This window comes from Pinus tabuliformis, chromosome 9 (assembly GCF_031772625.1).
Source record: "Pinus tabuliformis cultivar Carrire ecotype Pingquan chromosome 9, CPIR1, whole genome shotgun sequence".
NCBI classification, from domain to species: Eukaryota; Viridiplantae; Streptophyta; class Pinopsida; order Pinales; family Pinaceae; genus Pinus; species Pinus tabuliformis.
This window is the reverse complement of record NC_142307.1, coordinates 1929861826-1929888418: the sequence shown is the minus strand read 5'-3', so window position 1 is coordinate 1929888418 and position 26593 is coordinate 1929861826. Positions and strand designations below refer to the sequence as shown.

The window sequence follows — 26593 nt, the reverse complement described above, 5'->3', positions numbered from 1 at the left end:
GAGCTGTGGGGGGAGAAATACAAAGTTTTATTGTACAGTTGACTAACAGAGAAAATAATTAAATGGTGCAGCTCTGATTTGTAAGATTCTTGTGGTGTGAAAGTTTAGCATATGTTTTTCTTCTGTTTCATGTGTCTTTGTAATGTTTCATAGTTTCATTCATTATCATTTCCAACTGAATGCTTTACAGTGTGGGAGGTAGAACCCAATTTATTTGCTCTGCCTCAAAAGAGCGTTTCAGTATTTGTGTAATTGTCTTCTATCTGTACATGACTCATTGATTAATGCCCTTTTCAGCTCTTTAAATAGTTTTTTCATCCCATATTATTTCAAAGTTAATTGCTAAACTTCACTCCTACCTTGCCTTATGGAATAACCTGCGCCTTTGATTAAATCTCTGCTCTTGCTGTCTTTGCCCCATGCAGCCCAGAAAACCCAATCATTTATTAAAAACCTCATTTCATATCTATTTACTAGCCTAAAATCAGTTCCCATTTTAAGTCATCTCGCACCCTATTGCTCATTTTATCGAGATTGACTGGAGAGAGCCCTCTCCTGTCCTCGTAGGGCTAGCTACGAGGCTGAGCTTGGTTTGATGTTGCCTTGAGTTTTTCCTTCCTCAGCCTGAGGCAGATTCGAGCGCTAACATAGTGGCGACCATACTGGGGAATCCTCCCCGGTAAAGGATAACATAGTTCAGATCTGATGCTGATGGTGGACAGCAGTCAGACACATATGAAGGCTGAAACATTCACTTGGCGACCCCAACTCGATCCAAAGATTCCAGTGCTCGTTGATCCACTCATGCAATGGTAGGGTATGTGGCAAACCCTGCACTGTGTGAAGTTGTAAAAGAAGTAAGAAATCAATTAGCAGATTTTGAAATTAATGAAGTTTTTTTCAATGCCTTGCTTCAATGTTTGAAATCTCCGAAGTTTCCTCTTGAAGCTAAAACTGGTTTCTGCGAGTTAGTTGTTGAAAAACTTGAGAAGGAGATTCAGTATTTGAATGAGCAGATCCAGTCATATGATTTCCGAGATCCCAACAAGTTCTTGGAAACTCTTCCTCCTTCAAAACAAGAAATAATAGAGTTGCCTACAGATGTTTGCATTGATAGTGTGCAGCTGGAAGTATGTATTGCAGAGTTGGGGCAGCAAACGGAGTCTGGCTTTCGCGATCCTATTGCGATGTACATGGAAATGTTTTTTAGTTTGACTGACAAATCAAACTGTCTTTTACATGATCAGACTCATTATGTGCATGTAGGGCTACCAACAATTACATCTGTGATCTGGTTGAAGCACTCTCAAGCAGCGTTCTTCTCCGATTTACTTGAATGGTTGATCTGGCATTACAGTATTACCTGATCTATTGTTTTTGCAGCAAAGTAGGGTAGATTTTGTAAATAAATAAGCAGCCAAAAGGCAACATTTCGCTCTAGTTTCATTACAGTTTTAGTTTGAACTTTGCTGAGTTAGTTTTTCAATCATTTCAGTCTAGTTTCAGTCCATAAATGAGTCGAAAGTCTCGTGTTGTCTGTCGAAATAATGACTCCATTGCCCAATGGATGGAGGCATTGTCTGCTCTTCCAAAGATCTATTGTTCTTGGCACCTCCATGGAGCGGCAGCTGCCATCCCCATTGGAGCCAATGTTAGACTCGGTCCTGTCAGTCCCTTGTTAGAATCAAATTCTCCAAAATTCATTTCTTGTCATTTGCAGTCACTGATGTTACTGTGGTCCAGAAAAGATTCATTTTAATTCTTGAACTCAGGGTTTTGTCTTCAGAAGTATTTCAATAACATGTGCAAGCCAGAAGAAGGTTCAGTAAGTTATTATTTCAGGGGTTTCAATGATCAAAAGGATAATTCTTCTCCAAAACCCTGTTTTGGAGAAGAAATTGTCAAATTAGTTGTTTGCAATAAGTATATTTTTAAAGTCTGCCCTCATGAAGAATGTCAAATGCAGGCCCTGATCACCTTGCCAGGACTCATCGACTCCTATCCCTGCAAGTAGACAAAGAAATCAGGAGTTATTTTATCTCAATGTTTGAGATATATTCAGGACGGGAAAGAGGACATGGTGGTTGATAATAATCACCTTCTTAAGCACAAACATGAGGAACAGTTCATCAGACAGAAACAAAGACTCAAATGGTTCTTGTAGCAGCTTCTTTGGATAACAAAGATCAGTTGATAACTCTGGTGGCTGATAGGAGTAAAATTCTTCAGGTTTATGGCGGAAGTGAACCTTTTCCTGACAGTGATAGAGACAGTGATATATTATTAGCTCCAAAATTAATTGATGAAATGAAAAACCGTGATTTTCAAAGCTCTGGACTAGACTGTAGGTGCGCGCTACACGCAGAGGAGGTGCGCTACTCATATAGAGCGCGCTACGCATATAGCCTCCCCAGCCTGTGTGAAATAACAAGTGCGCTACGCATATGGAGCGCGCTACGCACTGGGTGAGCGCGCTACGCATATAGTCAACAGGGCATAGGCCTTTTAAGAAAGAAAAAACATGGCTTTATTTCTAATAGAGTGATTCGATCACCTGACATTTCATTAGAGACATGTTTAAATGATACCGAGGGGAAGGATGCTTCAAAGCAATCATTTCTCACCTCAGAAGCATGAATATACGTATACCCAATCTAATACCCACGCATGGCTGAAGAAATTGTGGTGACTGAAAGTTCAATTCACTACACAGATTTTTGAGGGGGACAATGAATTGATCCATCTATTACAAAATCTTCTCTTCAATAAATTAAAAGAAGTGAATAACTTGCTACAGGTGATTAGAATTTAGAAGAAGGCCTGGTGTCGCATATTGTCATATGGAGTGAGGAATACATGCCATTACAGTGCAGAAAGTGGCTTGAATTATGGGAAAAATGGATTTTCATAGGATTCTATTCCAAACTTATTGAAAATATTTGCTTCCGTATTCACACTTGTAGACTCATCAGATTTCTGCGTCTCCTTGAACTTGTGTGCATATGGATGGTTTTCTCTACTTGGTCAATGAACAAGCACCTGTAGAACGTTCAACCATAGTTATTACAGGTTCAGCTCCGGTGTCAGACAAGTTCAGTTTTTGCGTCTAGAATGTGTGGAAACTGACACTTTCTTGTCCTTGATTCAAGACCGGAAATGTTCCAGCAAATATAATTAGTTTTCGTGAAGAGTCAGAGCAACCATGAGTACTGCCATATTTATTAAGTGTGTGACTGTGGGGATGGTGTTGTGGGAAAGACTTGCATGCTTATTTCCCACACAAGCAACACATTCCCAATGATACTGGTGCATTATTTGGACAAGGTATCAGCCTCCTCGTTGCTGGAGTGATTTTGATTGCAAACCAAAATTACACAATATAAGCCATATTTTCTACACATGTCATGGAATATTTTTATGCATTGTTTCAGTTGTACAAGCCATATTATCACATCGGCAAGGAGCATCACTTATGTACGTGTCATCGCCTGGCATTCTTCAGCAAATTAGTAGCCTGCAATCCGATTTGAAATTGTTTCAATCTGATCTTGAGAACTCCGTGTCAGAGGATAAGCATGTGTAACATAATACGAAAGATGCAACAACTTCTTTTTGCATCTTCAACAACTGCACAACCCATATTGACACCTTGGCTTCTCATGAAAGAGCTGGCCAAGATAGAGAAGATCAACTTTCAAACTTTCAGCTGCTATTGAAGAAGTTACACGTGAGCATTGTGAAAAAGAAGGAGATAAAAAGTAAAAGAGCTAGTTTTATTAAAAATTGGTTTTTATTTAAAATAGCAAATGAAAAATGCCAAGTCAAAATACGCCTAAAATAAAATGAAGAATACTTGCCACAACAGAGAACAAGATTCGATTGCCTATGTTTATCTTCAGTAATGGGATTGACACCTATAAATGCCACCTCTTCATCAGTTATCAACAGATTCGAGTAGAAAATGGAGTGCTATTCTATCTTCAGAAACGCTGATTGGCTTTTTAGTTTTGTCTGTTTAATGATGATAAAACCATCCCTTATTTTGGTCGATGGGTGTTTTCAGAGTTGAGTCTATTTATTGTATTGAAAAATCACTTGTAGTGAGGGGTTCAGAGAGCTGTGGGGGGAGAAATACAGAGTTTTATTGTACAATTGACTGACAGAGAAAATAATTAAATGGTGCAGCTCTGATTTGTAAGATTCTTGTGGTGTGAAAGTTTAGCATATGTTTTTCTTCTGTTTCATATGTCTTTGTAATGTTTCATAGTTTCATTCATTATCATTTCCAGCTGAATGCTTTACAGTGTGGGAGGTAGAACCCAATTTATTTGCTCTGCCTCGAAAGAGCGTTTCAGTATTTCTGTAATTGTCTTCTATCTGTAAAGGACTCATTGATTAATGCCCTTTTCAGCTCTTTAAATAGTCTTTTCATCCCATATTATTTCAAAGTTAATTGCTAAACTTCACTCCTACCTCGCCTTATGGAATAATCTGTGCCTTTGATTAAATCTCTGCTCTTGCTGTCTTTGCCCCATGCAGCCCAGAAAACCCAATCATTTATTAAAAACCTCATTTCATATCTATTTACTAGCCTAAAATCAGTTCCCATTTTAATTCATCTCGCACCCTATTGCTCATTTTATCGAGATTGACTGGAGAGAGCCCTCTCCTGTCCTCGTAGGGCTAGCTACGAGGCTAAGCTTGGTTTGATGTTGCCTTGAGTTTTTCCTTCCTCAGCCTAAGGCAGATTCGAGTGCTAACAGAATTATTTCCTTGAGGATTGCGCAGTTACTTCTTCAGGTTTTGTGAGTGTGATGAGGCCAATTCTCACATGTGGCTTCACTAGACCCCAAGAAAAACTGCGCAAGGAAATAGGAGGCTTGGAGGGCTTGAGGAGGACATATACTATGTCTATTCAGTCTGTGAGTTGTATTGTTTGATTGCAGAGAAAGCAAGATAGCTTGAGAGCTGATTCTTTTTGTAACTTGAACAAGATTTCCACTTATATGATAATACAGAGATTGGGGTTTTAGGCTAAGGCTTTCCCTAGGTTATTTCTTTTGTGTAATGTGTGATTGATTTCTCATTCTCAGTTATATTTGTTCTCTTGATCTTGATCAATTCAATTAAGCTTCCGCAAAGTGTTGTAGAAGTAGATCTTGTATTGTGTTTTAGTATATTGCATAATCTGTTGATCTACAGTGGGAATTTCTACATGGTATCAGAGCAAAGGTGATCAAGGTGAAGAAAAATATACTAGAAGGAGAAGTTCGAAGTTTGTGATTCTTGAATATAGAAATCGAGTTCTTATCACATCTCAATTTCACCAATGGCATTCAGCGGTTTAAGACTCGAGTATGCCCTTGATGGTAGCTCAAATTATAAAGCTTGGAAGGATCACTTGGAGGCAGTATTAGAGGATAACGGTCTAAAGGAATTCATTGATAAAGAATTCCCCAAGCTGATTGATGCTACTCAACTGGCAGAATGGAAGAAATGTGTGGCTAGAGCAAGGAGAATCCTCCTAGAGGGAGTTCGAGACCACATTGTCTCAAGCCTCATGGGAAGGAGACACCATTTTCGATGTGGAAAACATTGAAATATTTATATCAGAACAACAACAATCAGAGGAAGTTGGCGTTGAAAGACAAGCTTCATAAGATCAAGTGTGAAAAGGGCGACACGATCTCTACATATCTTAACAAGCTCACCACCTGCAGGGATGAGCTTGGAAGTGTAGGGATCATGACCGCTGATGAGGACATGGTGAGTCTTGCACTCCTCGGTCTTCCTGAGAGCTAGCATAGCTACTAAGACTCGGTTAATGGAAGAGAAAAACTACCAGATTGGGAACGACTTTGGCCGGATCTGATGCAGGAGGAAATAAGAAGAAGCACCAGAGATGGATCCTCATCGAAGCAAGATGATGAGGAAAATCTAGCCTTAGCAAGTAAGGCAAGGAAAGGGAAAGGGAAGGCGTCCCATCCCAAATCCGGTTCTTCCCATGGTGGGAAGAAGATTGACAAATTGAAAGTGCGATGCTTTCATTGTCATGAAGTGGGCCATTATGCTACGAATTGTCCACAGAAGAAATCCAATAAGGGTTCCTCGAAGGGATCTAATGGTGCGTCATTGGCCTCACAGTTTGAGCTAGATTTCTCGCTTATCGCATGCATGGTTTCATCCATGGTGGGATGTGTGTGGTACCTAGATAGTGGAGCTTCATTCCACATGTCAAGTGACAAGAATCTTTTCAGTATCTTGGAGGAGAAAGATCTCCAGATGCGGATTGAGATGGGAAATGATGGAAAGTATCATGTTTCAGGTGAAGGTATGGTTGTGTTTTAGAGGGAGCATGGATCTACCCTCACCCTGATTGATGTAAAGTATGTACCAGGTCTGAAGAAGAATCTTGTGTCTGTCACTATGCTAAAAGATAAAGGCTATGATGTAGTCTTTAGTAAAGGAAAGGTATTCCTAAGGCATATCGGTACTAGACAGATAAAGCAAATAGGGATTTGAGTTAAGAATCTCTACAAGCTGGAGGTAGACGACTGTGATGCTTTGAGTTCCAAAGCTGAGATGGTCCAGAGCCAAGATGTTGGCGAGCTATGGCATAGAAGACTAGGCCACTTGCACCATGGAGCCCTGAAGATCATGCAATAGATTTCTACTGGATTACCCAAGGGAAAACTTGAGCAAACGACTACATGCAAAGGTTTTACCTTGGGTAAGTATTCGAAATCTTCCTTTCCCAATCGAGACAGTAGAGGTGGAGTAATCCTGGAGCAATTTCACTAAGATGTTTTTAGACCTTTATCTACAGCCTCCACTACTAAACAAAGGTACTATGTTATTTTTATTGATGATTTTTCTCGTAGATGCTGGATCTACTTTATGCAAAATAAGGAACAGACCTTCTTGATGTTTTGTGAGTTTGAAGCCTTAGCAGAGAAAGAATCTGGAAAGAAAATAAAAGCCTTGTGTAGCGAAAATGGTGGAGAGTATGTCTCCCAACAATTTAAAGACTTTTGCGTTGCAGAAGGAATTAAATGGGAATTGATGGCACCCCATAACCCACAGCAGAATGGGGTGGCCGAAAGGAAGAACAGATCGATTGTGGGAGCAACTCGAGCGATGTTGCATGACCAAAGCCTACCACTGCATTTGTGGGTTGAGGCATGCAATACAGCAGTATACTTGCAGAACAGAAGCCTGCATCGTATACTGGGAATGAAGACACCTATGGAGGCCTATTCTAGGAAGCGACCTGATGTAAGTCACTTCCAAATCTTTGGATCATCAGTTTACTGTCATGTGACCAAAGATGCCAGGAAGAAGCTAGACCCAATAGCTGAGTTGGGAATACTTGTGGGGTACACGGATACACCCCACAACTATCGGGTGTACCTGCCTTCCACTTAGAGGACTGTGGTACATAGGGATCTAAAGTTTGACGAGTAGAAAGCCATGCAAGTGTCACTTGAAAGGGAGCTCAAGTTGCATACAAAGGAGGAACCTTCAGTTCCTAAGGAGGAGTAGCCTCAGATTGATGCAAAGTGGCCGCATGCAAAGGATTCGGGAGTGCAGACATACACTCATGCTGATACTTTTAGAGATGGGTGGAATCGCTCAAGGGAAGCTGACAGGTTGATGCTGGATGCGTGGGAGAATTTGGGATAGCCATCTTCTTAGCGTAGATAGAGGAGGTCGCCTGAGCGGTACACTGGGTACATGGCCCTGGTTGGGGAGTGTGTAGATACCGAACCTTCTTCATTCGAGGAGGCAGTGCAGCAACCTATCTAGGTTGATGCAATGGTAGAGGAGTACGACTCTATCATTCGGAACAGTGTGTGGGATGTTGTACCAAGGCCTCAGGGCAAGTCAGTGGTGAGTTCTAGATGGCTTTACAAGGTAAAGCAGGCAACTGATGGTAGTGTTGAGAAACATAAGGCAAGGTTTTCTGCCTGGGGTTTCTCATAGGTCAAGGGGATCGACTACAATGAGACTTTTGCTCCCGTAGCAAGGTACTCATTGATTAGATCGATATTGGCACTATCAGCTCAGATGGGGTGGAAGATCCACCAGATGGTGTGAAGACAGCATTCCTCAATGGGAAGATTGAGGAGGAGGTGTACATTGAGCAGCCAGAGGGTTTCGAGACCTTTGATCGTGAGTCGTATGTGTGTAGCCTCAAGAGGGCTTTATATGGGCTGAAGCAAGCACCCCGTGCTTGGTACACCAGGATCGACAACTATTTCACTGGTTTGGGCTTCACCAAGAGTGAAGTAGATGCGAACCTTTACCACATCATGGTAGAAGGTAGACCATTTATCATTGTTCTTTATGTCGATGATCTGATTTTGACGGGTGATGATCAGCTGATACAGTATTGCAAGGAGGACCTTGCAAGAGAGTTCAAGATGAAGGACATGGGCCTTATGCACTACTTTCTAGGCATGGAAGTGTGGCAGAAAGATGGTGAAGTATTTGTGTCTCAAAGCAAGTATGCCAATGAGATACTCAGGTGCTTTCACATGGAGAAGTGGAAGCCCATGTAGACTCCTCTAGCTGGGAACTGGAGTAAGGAGGATGCTACTTCAGGTGAGGTAGTAGCTGCTAGTGTTTATTGACAGCTGGTGGGTTCACTTATGTATCTAGTGAACACATGACCCGAATTATGCTTTGCGGTGAACCAACTGAGTCAAGCTATGGTTCAGCCTACCAAGCTGTTTTGGAATGCAGTGAAGCATGTGCTGAGGTACCTCAGAGGCACATCTCAGTTCAGATTGTGGTACATACGGACAGAGGGAGTGAAGCTTTAGGGCTTCACAGATGTGGATTGGGCAGGGAGTCCATTAGACCGGAAGAGCACTTATGGAGAAATCTTAAACCTTGGTTCAGCTACAGTTTCCTGGTACAACAGGAAACAGAGATCAGTTGCACTTAGCTCAACAGAGGCTGAATACATGGCTGCTAGTCAGGCTGCATGTGAGGCCATTTGGATGTGGAAGATTCTAGTGGGATTGTTTGGTCAGAGGATGGATCCTACAGTGATCTACTGTGATAACCAAAGTTGTATCAAACTCTCTGAGAATCCAGTTTTTCATGACAGGTCCAAGCACATTGATATCTGGTATCACCATCTTCGAGACTGTGTGGTCAAGAGGATCATGTTGTTGCTGTATGTTTCGACTGAGGAACAAGATGCAAATATTTTGACTAAGGCATTGTCAAAATGCAAGTTCGAGTTCCACAGAGACAGGATTGGGGTTACTGATAATCCCTTTCTTGTTGAGAGGGAGTGTTCAAAATAGAAACAAGAAATGCTAAAAATAGAAATGCTAAAAATAGAAATGCTAAAAATAGCAATGCTATAAATAGCAGTTCAACCAGTGTTGAACATAGCAACAAGGAATGAAAAATGGAAGTTCTAAAAATAGCATTCTATAAATATCATTTCGGGATACCTTCCTATTTTAGTTAGACCCTAAACTAAAATAGTGAAGTAAAATTCGAATTTGATCTTAGCAGCTATTTGTAAAATAATTAATTAATTCATCTTGAGTTAACTAGTTAAGGAAAATCAAACATGAAGTCTATGTGGGGACATGCAACAGTCTCTCCATTAATTGAGGAATTTATTTTATCAGTTAAAGAGATAAGGATGAGTTGTAATATTGAGTTGTAATTAGTTGGCTCAGTTAACTGAGTCAAGTTCAGTTAGATTAATTCAAACAATTTGTTGAATTAATGTAAGTTCAGTTAGTTAATGCTTGCATGCATGTAACTGCTGCACTTCAAATAATTGAATATTCTCTCATAAATAACTCATACATGTCAGTTCAGGCAAAGACCCAGTTGAGATCAGCTGGAGGGGCAGTGTACTATCAGTTGCTAGAATATTCCATTGTGAATATTCCTTGCATGTAGAAGGAATTCTTTCCTTGAGGATTGCATAGTTACTTCTTCAGGTTTTGTGAGTGTGATGAGGCCAATTCACACATGTGGCTTAACTGGACCCCAAGAAAAACTGCACAAGGAAATAAGAGGCTTGGAGGGCTTGAGGAGGACATATACTATGTCTATTCAGTCTATGAGTTGTATTGTTTGATTGCAGAGAGAGCAAGATAGCTTGAGAGCTGATTCTTTTTGTAACTTGAACAAGATTTCCACTTGTATGATAATACAAAGATTGGGGTTTTAGGTTGAGGCTTTCCTCAGGTTATTTCTTCTGTGTTATGTCTGATTGATTTCTCATTCTCAGTTATATGTGTTCTCTTGATATGGCTCAATTCGATTAAGCTTCCGCAAAGTGTTTAAGTAGATCTTGTATTGTGTTTTAGTATATTGCATAATCTGTTGATCTACAGTGGGAATTTCTACATGTAGATACCAGTTTGTTGGTACAACTACTATCATTGATCACTTTATAGCATTTTCCTTTGTCTTTGCATAACGTTCTAAACAAATTTCTTTGTTGTGCTAGTTCATGAATTTCCTTTTCTATTTGAAACAAAATTATTTCCAGGATCAAGGATTCATCTCTCTTGGCAGTTTATTCTTTTTCCTTTATACATGGTGCCTCTACTTTGACTTTTACAACATGAGCCCCTCTTTGATTTGTTGTCTTATTTTCAGGACAATTACATGACACTTGGCATGGAGTGGGATGCACCATCCTTTGCAATCCTAGCTTCTCCACCATCTTTGTAGATACCATATTGTTGGTACTACCGCTGTCAATGATCACTTTAAAACATTTTCCTTTCGCTTTGCATATTGTCTTAAACAAATTTATCCTTTGTGTTGGTTCATGAATTTATATTTCTAGTTGAGCCAAAACTCTTTTCAGCATAAAAAATTCACCTCTCTCAAGATTTTTTCCTTTTACCTATGTACTTGGTACCTCTTCTTTGGCTTCTGCAATGTGAACCCCTATTTGATTTGTTGTCTTATTTTCGGGATAATTCCATGACATGTGTCATGTCTTCCCACAAATATAACACACTACTTTTCGTCCTCCGACTCTGCGCCAAAAGAAGAATATTGTACATCTTCACTCTCCTCCCTTGGGTGATTGGATGCTAGAGCTTTCTACTTCCTCATTTCGAGTTTGGAATCATCCTCTACTAGAAGATCCTTTTCCTTTTGTTGCACTCCTTCCTTTACTTCCCAGGCTTTGTTTTCTAGGCAATTTCTTCTTTTCCCTTAAAGCTTCGTAGTAGAAATCCTCCATTGTCTTCAAGGGCAAGAGACCAATCTCATCTTAGATATCATATCTTAGGCCATTTATATATCTAACCACCTTTCAAAATATTCCTCTCAATGCAAACGCATATATTCTCCCTAGAATTCAACCCCGACTTTTGCTTATGTCTGGTGCCTCACGGGCAATGTGGCTTAGCTTGTGATTGGGTAACTTGACCTTCGACCACCTTGAGTTCCCTTAGTACTGCAACTTAGACCATCTTCCATACTTTCAGTAGTTCCTATCGAGCCTCATTGGTTATACAACAAGTTAACTTAACAAAAAGTCAATCATCGCCTTTTCTTACAAGCATTAGTATAACACTGAATCATACATGCAATAAAATAGTAAGCCCATATTTGTATTATATTTCACACTGTAGATAATTACATAAGTAAGGTGATCTTTCATAGGCCTCAGAGCCATGAATAACATATGTTTCCTCTTGTTTTATATCCCTTGTCCTAAATAGAATATCTCCATGTAGAAAAATGGAGTTGTAACACACAACCCTTAGAGATTCCTACAGGTGTCCCCTTCTAGAATACTTGGTGCCACCTTATAATATGAGTTAACTACATCTATCTTCTAAAGACATTTTTAGAAAACTAACAAATTCCTACGACTTGAAATATCTTTAAAGAAAATATTTTCTATATAAAAAACAAGAGAAAAGTTTTGTGAGATACTAGTGCATCACATTGTTTTGTCAAACTCCATTAGCTACTCATGGAAGATTATTAAATAAATTACCAAAAATAATTAAACATCAAAAAGAAAAAAATGTCACATAAACTCCCATTATTAAATAAATTACCAAAATTAATTAAACATAAAAAAAAAAATATCACATAAACCTCAATTATTAAATAAATTACCAAAAATAATTAAATATCGACAAGAAAAAAAGTCAGATAAACCCTAAATAAATATCGAGAAGAAAAAAATGGCATAAACCCCTTTAGCCACTCAAAGAAGATCATTAAATAAATTCCCAAAACTATTTAAACATGGAAAAAGAAAAAAATATGTGGCATAAACCCCTTTAGCCACTCAAAGAAGATCATTAAATAAATTCCCAAAAATATCGAAAATAAAAAAATTGTGACAATAAACCCCTTTAGCCACTCAAAGAACATCATTAAATAAATTCCCAAAACCATTTAAACATGGAAAAGAAAAAAAATGTGACATAAACCCCTTTAGCCACTCAAAGAAGATCATTAAATAAATTCCCAAAATATCGAAAAGAAAAAAATGTGACATAAACCCCTTTAGCCACTCAAAGAAGATCATTAAATAAATTCCCAAAAATATCGAAAAAAAAAAAAAGTGACATAAACCGCTTTAGCCACTCAAAGAAGATCATTAACTAAATTTCCCAAATATCCAACAAAAAAATGTAACATAAACCTCTTTAGCCACTCAAAGAAAATCATTAAATAAATTCCCAAAAATATCCTATATATATATAACATAAAATATGACGTAAAACCCTTTAACCACTCATAAAAAATCATTAAATAAATTCCCAAAAATATTTAAACATTGAAAAAGTGTTTCACATATTCCATATCCCTATCTTATCACTTGACGGACATATTCTATATCCGTAAGGATAATTATGAATAGACCGTCCTATATATATATAACATAAAATATGACGTAAAACCCTTTAACCACTCATAAAAAATCATTAAATAAATTCCCAAAAATATTTAAACATTGAAAAAGTGTTTCACATATTCCATATCCCTATCTTATCACTTGACGGACATATTCTATATCCGTAAGGATAATTATGAATAGACCGTAGTGATTAATATCGGAGAGAAAGATGGCACCACCCACCCACCATTGTGTTCTCTCGAAATGGCCAAGGTTATCCGTCCATCATAAATGGCCAAACATTTGAAGTGACTGGTTGGAACTTGGGAATCTTCAAACGAAAAATTCGCGTTCAGGGCGGTTTTTTGATTCTCCATCATCACAAATGCACAGGAATGGTTCCCACGAGAAAATCGCGTGAAGATACTCACACAAATAGTTTGAACTAAAAAATCATTTGGTTCCGTTCATGTATCTCGTTATTTCGATAATTAAATACGATTAAAATAATTAGTTACTTATCAAACTTTTTAATTATTTGGTTCGTTTTTGTTTTTATTTTAAGTAAAATTGCGATCGTATTTACTTAAATATTTAAATTTATGAAAAAAAAATTATAAAAATATTTTATAAATATGTTTTAGAGATTTTAGTTTGGCTAGACAAGGTTGCTCTCTCTGCTCTACCTTATTTTGCATTTACATCTACAAGCTCGAAGGTTGTTTAGAGGAAGCAGGATGTGCTGGCACGATTTTAGCTGGGATAGTCGTCATCCTTCTTCTCTATGCTGACGATATTGTTCTTCTTGCAAGGTGCCCATCTGATCTTGATAAGCAACTTAGGATTCTTAAGAATTTCTGCTCTACCATGGGTATGACTCTCAACACTGAAAAAACAAAAGTTATGATTATCAAATCCAAGAAGGACACTTCCGCTAATTTTATGTATGACAATAATAACTTGGAGGAAGTGTATTCTTACAAGTACCTAGGAATTGATATTCATCACAAGCTCAACTGGAACTATAGCATTGAGAAAATGATTAATGGGGGGTGGAAAGCTTATTTTGGTCTTGAAAATAATTGTAAAACGGAAAACCTCATGATGTGGGATAAAAAGAAGTTCCTCTTTGAAACTTTAGTCACTCCTATTATCTTATATGGATGTGAGGTTTGGGGTTGCAGCATCTCTAGAGAATCCTGGAGAAAGATTGAGCAAATCCAGAAGCGTTTTATAACGTATAACTTGAAAATTAAAAGCAATACACCCTATCCTATTCTCCTTATAGAAGTAGGTCTTTCCCCTATTGAGAGCTTAGCTATGATTAGGCTTTTGTTGTACAAGCACAAACTCAATAACATAGGAGATCATAGACTTCCTAAGCTAGCTTTAAATTCCAGCCAAAACCACCTAAGGTTCAAATGGGGTGATATAAAGACACGAGGGCCTGGTTAAACTATTGGGAGATCAACCAGAATGATGCATTGCAAGACATTAATAACACTAAAAATATTGTTACTTCTAAGTTCAAAGAAAAAATGTGGTGTGAGAAAGATTTAGCAACTAAAAGAAAATTAAGTTATTATAAGAAGGTCATCAACCCCACCCTAGAAGATCAAAAGTATCTCTCTATTTTAACTAGCTCAAAGAAGAAAATTATTATAGAGAAGATTATAACGAACTTTCATGAGCTCCATAGTGAAACAGGTCGTTGGGTAGTTCTTAAAACACCATGGATGGAAAGGATCTGCCATCTCTGTGAGAATAGGAACATTGAGTATGAAAACCACTTCCTCTTAGAGTGCCCCGTGTACAACCACATTAGATCTCAGTGTCATAATCTTTGTCACAATACTTACCTTTCTAGCCTTTTACGATGTCAAAATTATAGTGAGCTCAAAAGGCTTCTCTCCAAGCTTTTTGAGCATAGGAATAAAATCTTACATCAAACTAAATAATTTGTTTCTTTAGGTCCGATAGACCAAAATTTTGTCTCAATAGATGTTAACCACCATCATCATCATTTAAATTAAATTGAATTTTTATGTTATTTAAAATTTGTTTTTAAATTTATATATAAATTTATTTTACTAAAAAAAATAAAACATTTAAATTATATAAAATTTATAAATTAAATTTTGTGATTGTAATAAATTTTTATCAAATTTCACACTCATTAACTTCATGATTTGAATACAACTAGAAAAACCTTAAACAAGTTTTAAAACTCACAAATTTCAAAATTAATTAAAAACATAACGAATCCCTAACAAGTTTCAAAATAATTTTAAAACCTAACAAATCCCTAACAAGTTTGGAGCAAAATTAATCACAAAACATAATTGAAAAAGTGCCCAACGCTAATAAAAAAGAAAGGAAGGAAGAAAAGTTACGAGGGTTTCCAAATTCCAATTCTCGGTTTCAAAATTAATTAAAAAACATAACGAATCCCTACCAAGTTTGTAGCAAAATTAATCACAAAACATAATCGAAAAAGTGTCAAACCCTTAAAAAAAAGTTACTAGGGTTTCCCGATTCCAATTCTGAGGCTCAAAATTAATTAAAGAACATAACGAATCCCTAACAAGTTTGGAGCAAAATTAATCTAAAGCATAATCGAAAAAGTGCGAAACCCTAAAAAAAAAATTTACAACTTGCAAGGGTTTCCAAATTCCAATTCTGGATCTCAAAATTAATTAAAAAAGGTAAGGAATCCCTAACATGTTTGGAGCAAAATTAATCACAGAACATAATCGAAAAAGTGCCAAACCCTAAAAAAGTTACAACTTGCACGGGTTTCCAAATTCCAATTTTGTGTCCATCGTGTTATGCTAAAAACCAGTTACAACTTGCACGGGTTTCCAGATTCCAATTCTGGGTCCATCGTGTTATGCTAAAAACCACTACACAGATTTACGGGAAAATGGACGACTCTGCAGGCTTTTTTCGTCACTGTCGTCTAATAATTGTACCTCAAAGGTGATATTTTGTGTCAACTATTTCTATTCCATTCTTTTGTAAAAGTCTGGGCACACCGTAACTGTAAGGGAAAGGCAAGACCGTATAACTGTAAAGGCAAGGCAAGTGATTAGCAATATGATGAATTTTAAGGGAAAATAATGCTAAGAAAGCTGTTCCCTACATAATATATTTCGAGTGGAATTGTTTTGCAGATGAACAACGCTGGTGCTTGGAATCCAGAGAGGCCGTGCACATTTCACTGTGTTGCTTGCAAGATCAAGAAGAAATGTCCAGTGAAATGCGTGCTCGCTCCATATTTTCCGGTGCATGATCCGATGAAGTTTGTTTGGTTAGGCAGAGTGTTCGGAAATGGCTATGTCATCAAATTACTCCAGGTATGTTCAATGAAATGCGTGCTCGCTCCTTACTTCTGAAACATATTTGTAGTAATTTGATGACATGGCCATTTCCGAACAATTTGTGTACCCAAAGAAACTTCAGGGATCGTCTGCTGGAAAATATGGAACGAGCACGCGTTTCTCTGTACATTTCTTTCTCTTGATCTTGCAAGCAGGGCATGGAAATGGGATTCCAAGCTTTAGTTTTGTTCATCTGCAAAACAAATCTACAAGAAATATGTTCGGTTGACAACAGGTTTCTTAACATCTCTTTTTTAGAATTCATTATGTACCAGTTGTTTATCTTTCTGTTGCTACCAGAATTTCAAGATAGAATAGAAATATTTTAATTAAGCCATTTATAAAACATTTTTCATTAATTTTACATTCCAATTATTACTCACTTTGCAGTGGAACCTATCAGCATTAATTTGATGGCATGAACATTTCCAAACACTGCGTATGCAAAGAAACTTCTTGGGTCATCTGCTGAGAAAAGGGAGCAGCACACATTTCTATGAACATTTCTGTCTGTTGATCTGGTAAGTGTGGGCTGCGTCTTTGACTTCCCAGCAGTATTCATATTAGGGATTCCTTCTGTTGATCTCGGAAGTGTGGGCTGCGTCTTTGACTTTCCAGCAGTATTCATATTAGGGATTTATCTACGTTTACAAAATTACGTCTGAGGAATTTGGAGACAGCCATAAAGAAGTATGTTTCTTAATAGTGACTCAGGGTCATGCCAAAGGGAGGAGAAAGCTTGGCCTTCCCTCACCTTGTGGGACATATGTGCAAAACAATATATGAGAAACTTATTTTAATAGCTTTCTGGAATGCCTTATTCACTTTGTTGGAGAGCACTGAGTAGGGTTGTTAACTTGGTATAGGGTTTTCAAAGTCAGGCTTCGTGTCAGTACAAGCACAATCGCTTAATTTCTTGCGCCTCTGCATCAGTTTTTCTAATGAATTGATTCTGTTATGGTTTTATAGGATCTTCCCACAGAGCAGCGAGATGATGCAGTAAGCAGGCAGAAGATGGTACGAAACAAGAGAAAAATTTCGAGTTCCCGTACATCGCTGTGGAGGAATAATCAGTTATCGCCATAAAAAGGTTGCAGGCGTACAAGCGCAGTTAGTTTCCACAAAGGCAGAGAGCTGCAATCCCAATTGGCTTCTACCAAAGAACAGCTCGTTGACATTAACCAGAGACATTCGAATCACTTGACAGTATTTACAAAATATCATGGAGGTTCAGATTGTTAATCACAAGTTTCTATCAAATGCAAAAATATGGTCAGTGCCCAGGGTGGACCTTATAACTCTCGTTTTGTCATATGTAAAATTAGAAATAGCACAAGCATGTTTACTGATGTGTTAATTTTCTGATAAGTATTTTTCTTTTAATTAATGGCTCCAATATAATTATTATATTAGTATAAATCAAGGTGGTATTTGTTAAATTACGGTATTTTATAATGTTATTAAGTAAAGGTGAAAAAGTAATTTTATATTTCAGTATTGGATCATTTTATAATAGTTTTATAATTATATTAGATAAATGTTTTTTTTTATTTTTTTCCCTGGGTATTTTATAATAAATAAATTTGAAAAAAGTAATTTTGTATTTCAGTGTTTGATAATTTGCACCATAGTTTTATAATTTTATCAGATAAATGATTTTCTTTTTTTGGTAAATTTAATTTTATTGATATAAAAGAAAAGCATTTTACATTTAGATAACAGAAATTTAATTATTTATTCTTTACATTTCTGGTTTAGATTGACTGGTGAGTTTGTCTTTTTAACCTTTTTCTTTGTTGCATCAGTACCCCTCTAAAATTATATTTCCTTTTTACCTATTTTCTTTCTTACATCAGCACACCCTCTAAAGCTATAGATATAATTGAAATTGAAACTGTATCCTCTCTATTTTGAAGAAACTCAATATCAAATGAATATGCCCTTATTATTATTTCTTTCTCTCCATTGAATGGTTAGATCTGTGAAATAAATGTCAAAAAATAATTTGTTATTTAATAATTTTCATAATTATTATATAAAATAAACATGAAAAAAATAAAGATAAATTTAGAAATATAGACTACTTATTATTTAAAATTTCACTAATAGAAATAACTAAAAATATGCTAACTTTTTTCATTTATAACCATAAAATGAAAAATTTAACTAAAATAGGAATTAAGCTGTGGACTTTCAATATAAGAAATATTTATCAACTTAACTAGAAAATACTTCAATATAAAAAGATATATAAAGCAAATTAGGAAAATTATTTTTTATTAACATGTAAAATTTCATTACCCGATCGGCCTGGAGTATGCCGTAAAACTGCTTCTGCTTGGCTAAGAGCTCGTCTTCCTCGGACGTAAGGAAACAGGTTAACGGCCCAAGACCCAGAGGCATCTGGCAGGAGTGAAACCCTGCTCCCTTACGGACCACCAGTGGGTTATTACAGGTGGCGTGGTTTTCCTTGATAACGGTGATGAGTCAAATCGACATTCACGGATAGCAGCCAGAGATGGTTGTCCTCACTGTTGTTTTGACACCTGAGTTTGATAGGTTTTGCCACCTTCGGAAAAAAAAAAAAAAATAAAATTTCATTACCCGATGGGGGTGTTAATGAAGCGCTAAGAGGTGCATCTATGAATGCGCTGTCATAAGACTTGGGGATTTGGTGACATCTGGTAATTAAATTGGTTTCTTAGTACGTGTGCCAAGCGTGGTGTCATGCAGATTAATTATTATTTACCCTAGGTGAGGTAAAGTAGTAAATGCCTCTCATGGGATGGCGACGACTCTTCCTCGTCTTCTGCTCGTGTATATCTCTGTTATGTTCTGGGTTGGCATTGATTTTTATATTCACTGGTGATTGGAAGCAGGCGGCGTGTCTCTGTTGTATGGTGGTCGCTCTGGGTTACACTTTTGGAGTTTGGTGGGGAAACGCCTGGTATACTGGGGTGGTGTTTTTGCAGCACGATAATGTTTCTCCAGTTCTGTGGGTTTCAGCAGTGCGTTGCTTCAAGTTATAAAGTTGTTTTTCTGTGTTTGGATCTCCATGGTCTTTTGGGTTGGATATGTTGTATAAGGTTCAGTTTTTGGGATGTCATTTTCTGGTTATGTTGGGGATTCAGAACAATGTTATAAAGTTGTTTTTCGGTGTTTGGATCTCCATGGTCTTTTGGGTTGGATATGTTGTATAAGGTTCAGTTTTTGGGATGTCATTTACTGGTTATGTTGGGGATTCAGAACAATGTTGTAACGAATTTTTAATGGATTTTATATAGCAGTTATGCTCAAATACTTGTGTAAATAATTGATTTTGAAATGAATTATAATGAGTTTATAAAAAAAAAAAAAAAAAATGTAAAATTTCATGTGGATACTAATTTTATTATTCAATCAATTGGTATAATTAATCGTGAATTAAAAATACAAATATTTTAGTAATTTTAATTAGTTTTTAAAAAATTGGTATTTATTGTTTATTTTATATTTTATTATAGTATTATAAAAATAGTACATATTTAGTTTAGGGGGTTAGTTTAATTGGTCGAGGTCTAGTTGCTAAAGCATTTTTTTTTTTTTTTTTTTTTGTGAACTTAGGCATTACTTCCTTCTATATTACGAAAACCAAATTTCTTACAACAAGCTTCTGTTTCAGGTGGCTAGCCTGCCCGCAGGAAACTAGGCCGCCAGGTGGCTAGCCTGCCCGCAGGAAACCAGGCCGCCACCTATCAGCATTATACCCAGACCAAAATTTGAAAATGTTTTTCTCCTTGATACTGTCATATCTATTCTTTCGAATACTACTAACTATTCTATCTATGAGTCTATAACAGAACAAACAGAAACAATTCATATCCTTAAAAGTTGAAAAAACTATCCAAGAACCCAGCATCATCAATCCTCGTCTGAAGAATTAACCGGGGCGGGCGCCATGGTACTTGACCCTGGGGTCACATTTTTCTGCTCCAGAACCCATTTCATTTCCTGCATCATTTGTTCCAATTTTCCCAGCATCAGATTGTTGCTCGCTGCCTGTATCTGGACCGCCGCAATTTCTTTCAGAAATATGGACTTTAAATTGTCCAATTCCTCCTGTGTCTGGCTCCTTAGCTGCTCCTCTCTCTGCGATATCGCGGACCCGCCGAGGCTTATAAAAAATAACATATATATATTTCGGGTCCGCCATCACAAATCTGTTTTCTTTCCTCTTCTTCTTCCTCCCAGACTGCCTGGTTCATTTCCATAGCACGGGCTACCACGTGCTTCATAATCCAATAATGTTGGATCGACTTGTTAAACAGTGAATTGCGGCTCCTGGTATTTCCTGGGTTTGGAACCAAATCCTCCCACTCCCCCCGAGGAATCTCCTTGTTCGAGCTAATGGATCTCAGCTCCCGTTCCCACCCATTAATTTGTTCTCGAATTTCAGGGGAATTCCCGGCCATATACGCATTGATCATGTACATTCTTTTCTCTGACTCTGGTTGCCTTCCTCGCCTCTTCGGGTTGCTGCTCGATCCTTCTTCCCGGGTCCGAACTTGTTTTTCTTTCTTCGGAGCCATCTTGCTGTTTACCTGGAACCTTTTGTTGATTGTGTCTTGCCTACCTATCAAGACAATAGACCACAAGTCAGTACCTCTGATTCGAATTTCTGCTTCAACCCACTCACTTACCCCCCTTGTAATAGACTGATGTTCCCGATTTTTCTTCTGGTCCGAGGCCCCGGGCCACTCCACGACTTGCCCTGCCAATCGGCCCCTTATCCTCACTCCACTCTCTACTTCTCTAGAATTTCCTCGAAGACCCTCGTGATGGCTCTCTCTGTAAGACGCCATCATGCCTCGTCTCCCCGACTGATGGGGTAAACTACTTTCCCACCTGGAAACCGGTGGCGTTCTGCTCTTGGCCTTCAGGGATTTGCCTAAGTAGCAGAGATGTAAGTGGTTCCTGCGGCCAGCAGGGAACCCTTCTTTTCCCGACTTAGCTACCCTCCCCACCCAACAGTTTTTCCTGGACTTGGGTTTTTCCCTCCTCAGAGGTCCGTGTTTCTCTCTGCCTCGAACACCATCATCTCTGATGGGGTAACGATTTTTCTTCCCATTTCTGGGATAACCTTCTCCCTTCCTACTACTGGCGATCGACTTCCTTTTCCTGGACATCTCTGAGAAATAACAGAAGTTTCGACCTCTAACTATCACGAGAGCTGCAATGAAGGGAAGTGAATATACATACCACCTTTCCTCGCCGGAACCGGAGCTATGGGCTGATCGCTACGCCTTGCTGCCACCTTTCGTCGTTCCTTCTTGCTTCGTGCTATGCTGCATGTAAACTCCTGCTGCCACCTCAGGCCCTTGTTTGTATAATCCCCTTCGTCCTTCCATCCTTACCTCCACCTGTCCTTTTGATTTCCCTGCTCTCATCCCCGCGTCCCTTCCTCGGGATTTGCCGCTACCTGTCTGACCTCCTTTACTCGTCATAACTACTACATTCTCCCGGCTGCTCCTGCCGTACCCTTTCTGTACCGCTGATGCCACTTGCCATCCCTACGCGACCTCTTGTCCCGACTCCCCACACTCCCTCCAATTCCTTTCTTAATGACTCCTCGATTCTCTCTTCTTCCCCGTCAAGTGACCCTATCCTTCCCTGCCTCGTTAGCTGCCCTGCTCCGTCACTTGTACCATCCCTGTCTGTTCTCACGATTATACTGTCCATCCCCACCTGCTGTGATCTTTCCCCACATCTGCCACGTACTAGCGTTTCCTGGCCATTCTCCTCGGAGTTGCCATGGCCACCCTTATCGACGTCGAGCAGATGTTGTAATTGTTTGCGCTCCTCTGGGAGTAACAGCTCCATTCCTTCGTTGTTTATCAACTTTCCCCTGTTCTGACTGCCCCAGTTCGCTAACCAGTCTGTCGGTTGGTTGCCCGAGCATCTTACATGGGTGGGGATCAGATAATCGATTTTGGTAAGTAGCTTCCCTATTTCACCGATGAGCCACGCTGTTCTCCAACTCTTACTTATTTTTTCACAGATTTTTTCTGTTGCAGCTGCCTTACCATATCCACCACCAATTTTGAGTCGCCTTCGATTTGGAGGCTCTTAACCTTATCCTGAATCGCAATTTCAAGGCCGCGCTTCAGCGCGTGAAGTTCCGCTTCGTTATTAGTCACCTCCCCATAGTCCATCGCGAAGATTCTTAAGGTTTTTCCTCTGTCATTCCTAAAGACCCCCCCGATTCCTGCTTCTCCCGGGTTGTTTTTGGCCACCCCATCGAAATTTAATTTTGCAAATCCCTGTGGGGGGTGCCTGTACTGTTTAATTTCTTCCACCTCTCTGACTTGGTCTTTTCTTCGGTCACTGCATATCATGCTCTGGGTTAATTCTAGCCTCTGCAAGATCTTCACCTCTATTTGTAAAACCTTCCAGTCCTCTTCCTTCCAGCGTTCCGTTAAAATTGTTTCTCTCGTGTTCCTGATTGTTTGGTCCCATATGTCTGCCGGGGTGCGGTTTTATTCTTTGAAGATCACACTGTTCCGGGCCTTCCAGATGTTCCAGAGCAGGAACCCAATGGATAGCAGCCAAGCACGATTTACCACCGGGTTTTGGTAAGGTTTCCTCGGCCAGTTTTCTAAGGTATTATTGATGTTTTGGTAATTTCTGTGACGACGCTCAAACATCTTGTAATGGTTGTCCCACAGGGTGTTGCTGACAATGCATCTGTTCATAAGGTGTTCCATCGACTCCTCCTGTGCATTGCAGAGCGCACATCGTGATGGTCCCTACCTCCCTTTCCTCTGTAATTGATCCCAGGTAAGCGCCCTGCCATGTAACAGAATCCATAAAAATAAAGTGACTTTCGGCCAATGCTTTATTTTCCATAAGTTTTTCCATTTCTTCGTCTCTGTCTGTTGATTCTGTTTAGCTTTTAAGTAATACCCTTCTGCTATAGAAAAGGTTCCTTGTATTCGGGTTCCCCATCTTAGGATGTCTTGCCCTGTTTTTCTCGCCACTTTATGGGATGCCATTTCTTTGTGGTAATCGTCCCATCTGGCAGAGTCGGGGGCCGCTTCCCAATCCTCCTTCTGTTTCCAATTACGCCAATAGTCTCCTATACCTGGTTTCCAAAATTTGTCAACGACTTCCCCCTCTGCCTAGGAGGTGAAAGCTTGGATGACTTGAAGGCCTTCCTTATGGATGAGCCTTTCTCGTTGTTGCCAGGATTCCTCCCAAAACTTAGCTTTGTCCCTTGCTCTTATCTCCCAAAAGCTATATTCTCTTATCAGTTCTTTGTTGCTCCTTGCCAAGTTCCAAATTGCGGAGCCTTTTACCTCTGTCTGACTTCTCATCCTATCTTCTGGTCTCTCCGCTGCCTCATATTTCCTTTCCCAGATTGCCTTCCATAGGTCTTGGTCGCCCTGAGTCCATCTCCACCAAAGCTTCGCCCCCATCACTTGGTTGAGGACGTAGGGGTCCCTCAATCCTAAGCCTCCGTCTTTGGTTGGCTTGCTTAGCCACTCCCAAGATAGTAAGGCCCATTTTCTGGTTTTGCTAGTTCCCTGCCATAGAAATTTCTTGAACATTGCTACTAGCTTTTGACTAATGGACTTGGGGACAGCTTGGCTCGATATCTGATAAATTGGGATAGCTTGCAGAACTGCTTTTAGGAGAATTAGCCGACTGGGAGTGTTCAACGACTGGAAGGTCCAATTGTCCATCTTTTTCCTGATTTTATTTATTAGAGGTCCCTAGTTAGCGACCCTGTATTGGTGCTCATTAAGCATGATACCCAGGTACTTCATTGGAAAGGTTCCAATTCTGAAACCCATTGTTCGCGCCAGAAATCTTTGGGCCGCTAGCTGTGTGTTGAAGAAAAATATTTCTGATTTTTCCTTATTGATCTCAGTCCCGGATGCTTGAGTGAACTCAGATAAGGTTTTGACAATCTGTTGGGCTTCCTTAAGTGTGGCCTGACCATAAATCATTACATCATCTACGAATTGCTGGTGAGTTACAGGGAGGTCATTCCCACAGATTCTTAGCCCCTTTATCTGGTCCCTGGCTACTTGAGCTTTTACCAGCCTGCCCAGTCCTTCTGCTGCTAGGATGAAGAGAAACGGAGACAGGGGATCCCCTTGTCTTAGCCCTCTCAAGGGGTTGAAAGCTTCGGTGGGGGTTCCATTCAATAGGACTGACATTACCGGTGAACTCACCATTGACAGGATCCATTTCACCCATCTTGCATCAAACCATGGGCTTTGAGGATGCCTTCCAGGTACGCCCAACTCAGGCGGTCATAAGCCTTAGCCAGGTCTAATTTGATTAGCATGCCTGTATTGCGAGAGTTTTTCAGGGAGTGGATTACTTCCTGGGCAACTATAATTCCGTCTGTTATCTGTTGGCCTTTTACAAAACCTGTTTGTTCCTGAGCTATGAGATCAGGCAGAATTGGCTTGAGTCTATTCACCATAATAGTTGCTAAGATTTTGTACACTACATTACAGAGGGATATTGGTCTGAAACCCTGCGGTTCGTCTGAGTTTCCATTCTTTGGAATCAAAGCCAAGAAGGTAGCATTCAGACCCTGATGCATGCGCTTTGTACACCTTGATTCCTCCACTAGGTCCAACAGGTCGTTACCCATGAAACTCCAGGCTGCTTGGTAAAATTCAATGGTAAATCCATTAGGTCCCAGGGCCTTATTCTTTGCCATTCTGTTAACCACTTCCTCTACTTCTTCCTTTGTGATTACCCTGAGGAGAGCCAGGTTTTGTTCTCGAGTTACTTTTTTAGGGATGTGTTGACAGACTCTGTCGATTTCCTCCTTCCTGTTAATGTTTGGTTCTGTTAGGATCCCTTTGAAATAGTCCACCAGGAGCTGCTCCATTTCTTCCTGTTGCAGCACTCTGTTTCCTTGACTATCTTTCAGTGAAAAAATTCTATTGTGATGTCTGTGGTTCAGCATCGCTTTATGGAAGAATTTGGAGTTCTTTTCCCCGTCTTTCAACCATTGGACATGTGATTTCTGTTTCCACAGAATTTCTTCCTGCTTTCATCTTTCCTCCAATTGATTGATTATCCTGCCTTCCTCCTCTGCCAACTCCTCGCTTCTTCCTTCCTCGATGATTTGTTGTTGTATTCCTTCCATTCTGGTCTGTAGTTTTCCTCTCTCCTGCTGTATGTTGCCAAATTCCTCCCTGTTCCATTTTTTAATTTTGCCCTTCATGTCTTTGAGTCTAAGTTGGAACGTGTGCATTTTGTTCCGACCTTCCGTTCCCATCTTGCTTTCCTGCCACCAATTTTTTACTTTGTCTAAGAATTCTGGATCTCTTAGCCAAAAGGACTCAAAACGAAAAGGTCTCTTTTTATTCTGATTATTCATAGCTATTTCCAGTTTGATTGGCCAATGATCTGACCCTATAGAGGGGAGGATAGAGGCTTCGTAGAAAATGTCCATTCCTATTATTTGTTCAGAGACTAGGAATCTATCTAATCTTGACGCTATTTGTTTGTACCCTCCTCTCCTATTATTCCAGGTGAATTTCCCATTGATTGTTGGTATATCTACCATCCTTAAGTCTGTTTGGACATCTCTGAATCTTTCCATCTCCAGGTCTTCCCTGCTGATTCCTCCTTTCTTCTCTTCTTTAGAGGTTATCATGTTGAAGTCTCCTGCGATAATCCACCTTTGCTCCTGGTGCATATTTTTTATTTTTTCCAAATGACTAAGAAATAGGCCTCGATCTGCCGGGGTATGGGGCCCATATACTGCTGACACAGCCACCCATTCACTTTTCCCTATGAGTCTGAATCTGCCGGTCAGGATTCTGGGCATTCCTATCCACCAGTCTAATAGGACTTCTGCTGGATTCCAAATTACTGTTATCCCTCCCACACTTCCTTTAGCGTCTATGGTTACTTGCTCATATCTTGGGTTTATTTTATTGAGTATTTCCTCCATCTTCTGGCCGGAAATTTTAGTTTCCTGAATAAGCATTATCTGTGGTTTGTCTTTCCTCAGTCTTGCCGCTAAATGTCTCTACTTCCCTTTGCTGTTTAGGCCTCTAATATTCCATGATGTCAAAATCATTGAGGGGTTTGAGATAGGTTTTGAAACACCGCTGACAGCGGAACCACTCTCCCTGTGTTCACCAGCATTTCTCCCATTAGTTGGATGGAATCTTTAAGATTTTTCCTTCCTCATTTTTTTTCCCTCCCTTGCCTTGTCCTTGCTGATCTGTTCTGCTTTCCTTCTGGTTCTCTTGATATTCTTCAGGCGTTGCTTTACCTTTTTCCTGCTTAGCTTTATACTGCTGAAAGGTTTCCGCATACAACCTCTTCTGGTCTTCCA

The 26593-nt window shown here is 39.3% G+C and overlaps 1 protein-coding gene and 1 long non-coding RNA gene across 4 annotated transcripts; one reads left to right on the top strand and one right to left on the bottom strand.

Annotated features, from left to right (window-relative positions):
- Positions 1–15988: 15988 nt before the first annotated feature.
- Positions 15989–19495, top strand: LOC149156672 (uncharacterized). Of its 3 annotated transcripts, none has more exons than XR_016263414.1 (4): positions 15989–16474; positions 16630–16760; positions 17209–17511; positions 19119–19495. It is a non-coding gene; the product is annotated as an uncharacterized LOC149156672 (long non-coding RNA). The 3 variants fall into 3 exon arrangements; XR_016263415.1 differs by lacking the exon at positions 19119–19495 and having other exon boundaries at positions 15998–16215; positions 16313–16474; positions 17209–17678; XR_016263413.1 differs by lacking the exon at positions 19119–19495 and having other exon boundaries at positions 16010–16474; positions 17209–17678.
- Positions 19496–25294: 5799 nt separating this feature from the next.
- LOC149156671 (uncharacterized) lies at positions 25295–26239 on the bottom strand. Its single transcript, XM_089444830.1, has one exon. The coding sequence runs from the start codon at positions 26237–26239 to the stop codon at positions 25295–25297; it is 945 nt and encodes a 314-aa protein (XP_089300956.1).
- Positions 26240–26593: the final 354 nt, after the last annotated feature.

Bases quoted from the DNA above. Each gene is read 5' to 3' on its own strand.
- LOC149156671 (XM_089444830.1), bottom strand. From the start codon at position 26,239: ATGCTTATTCAGGAAACTAAAATTTCCGGCCAGAAGATGGAGGAAATA.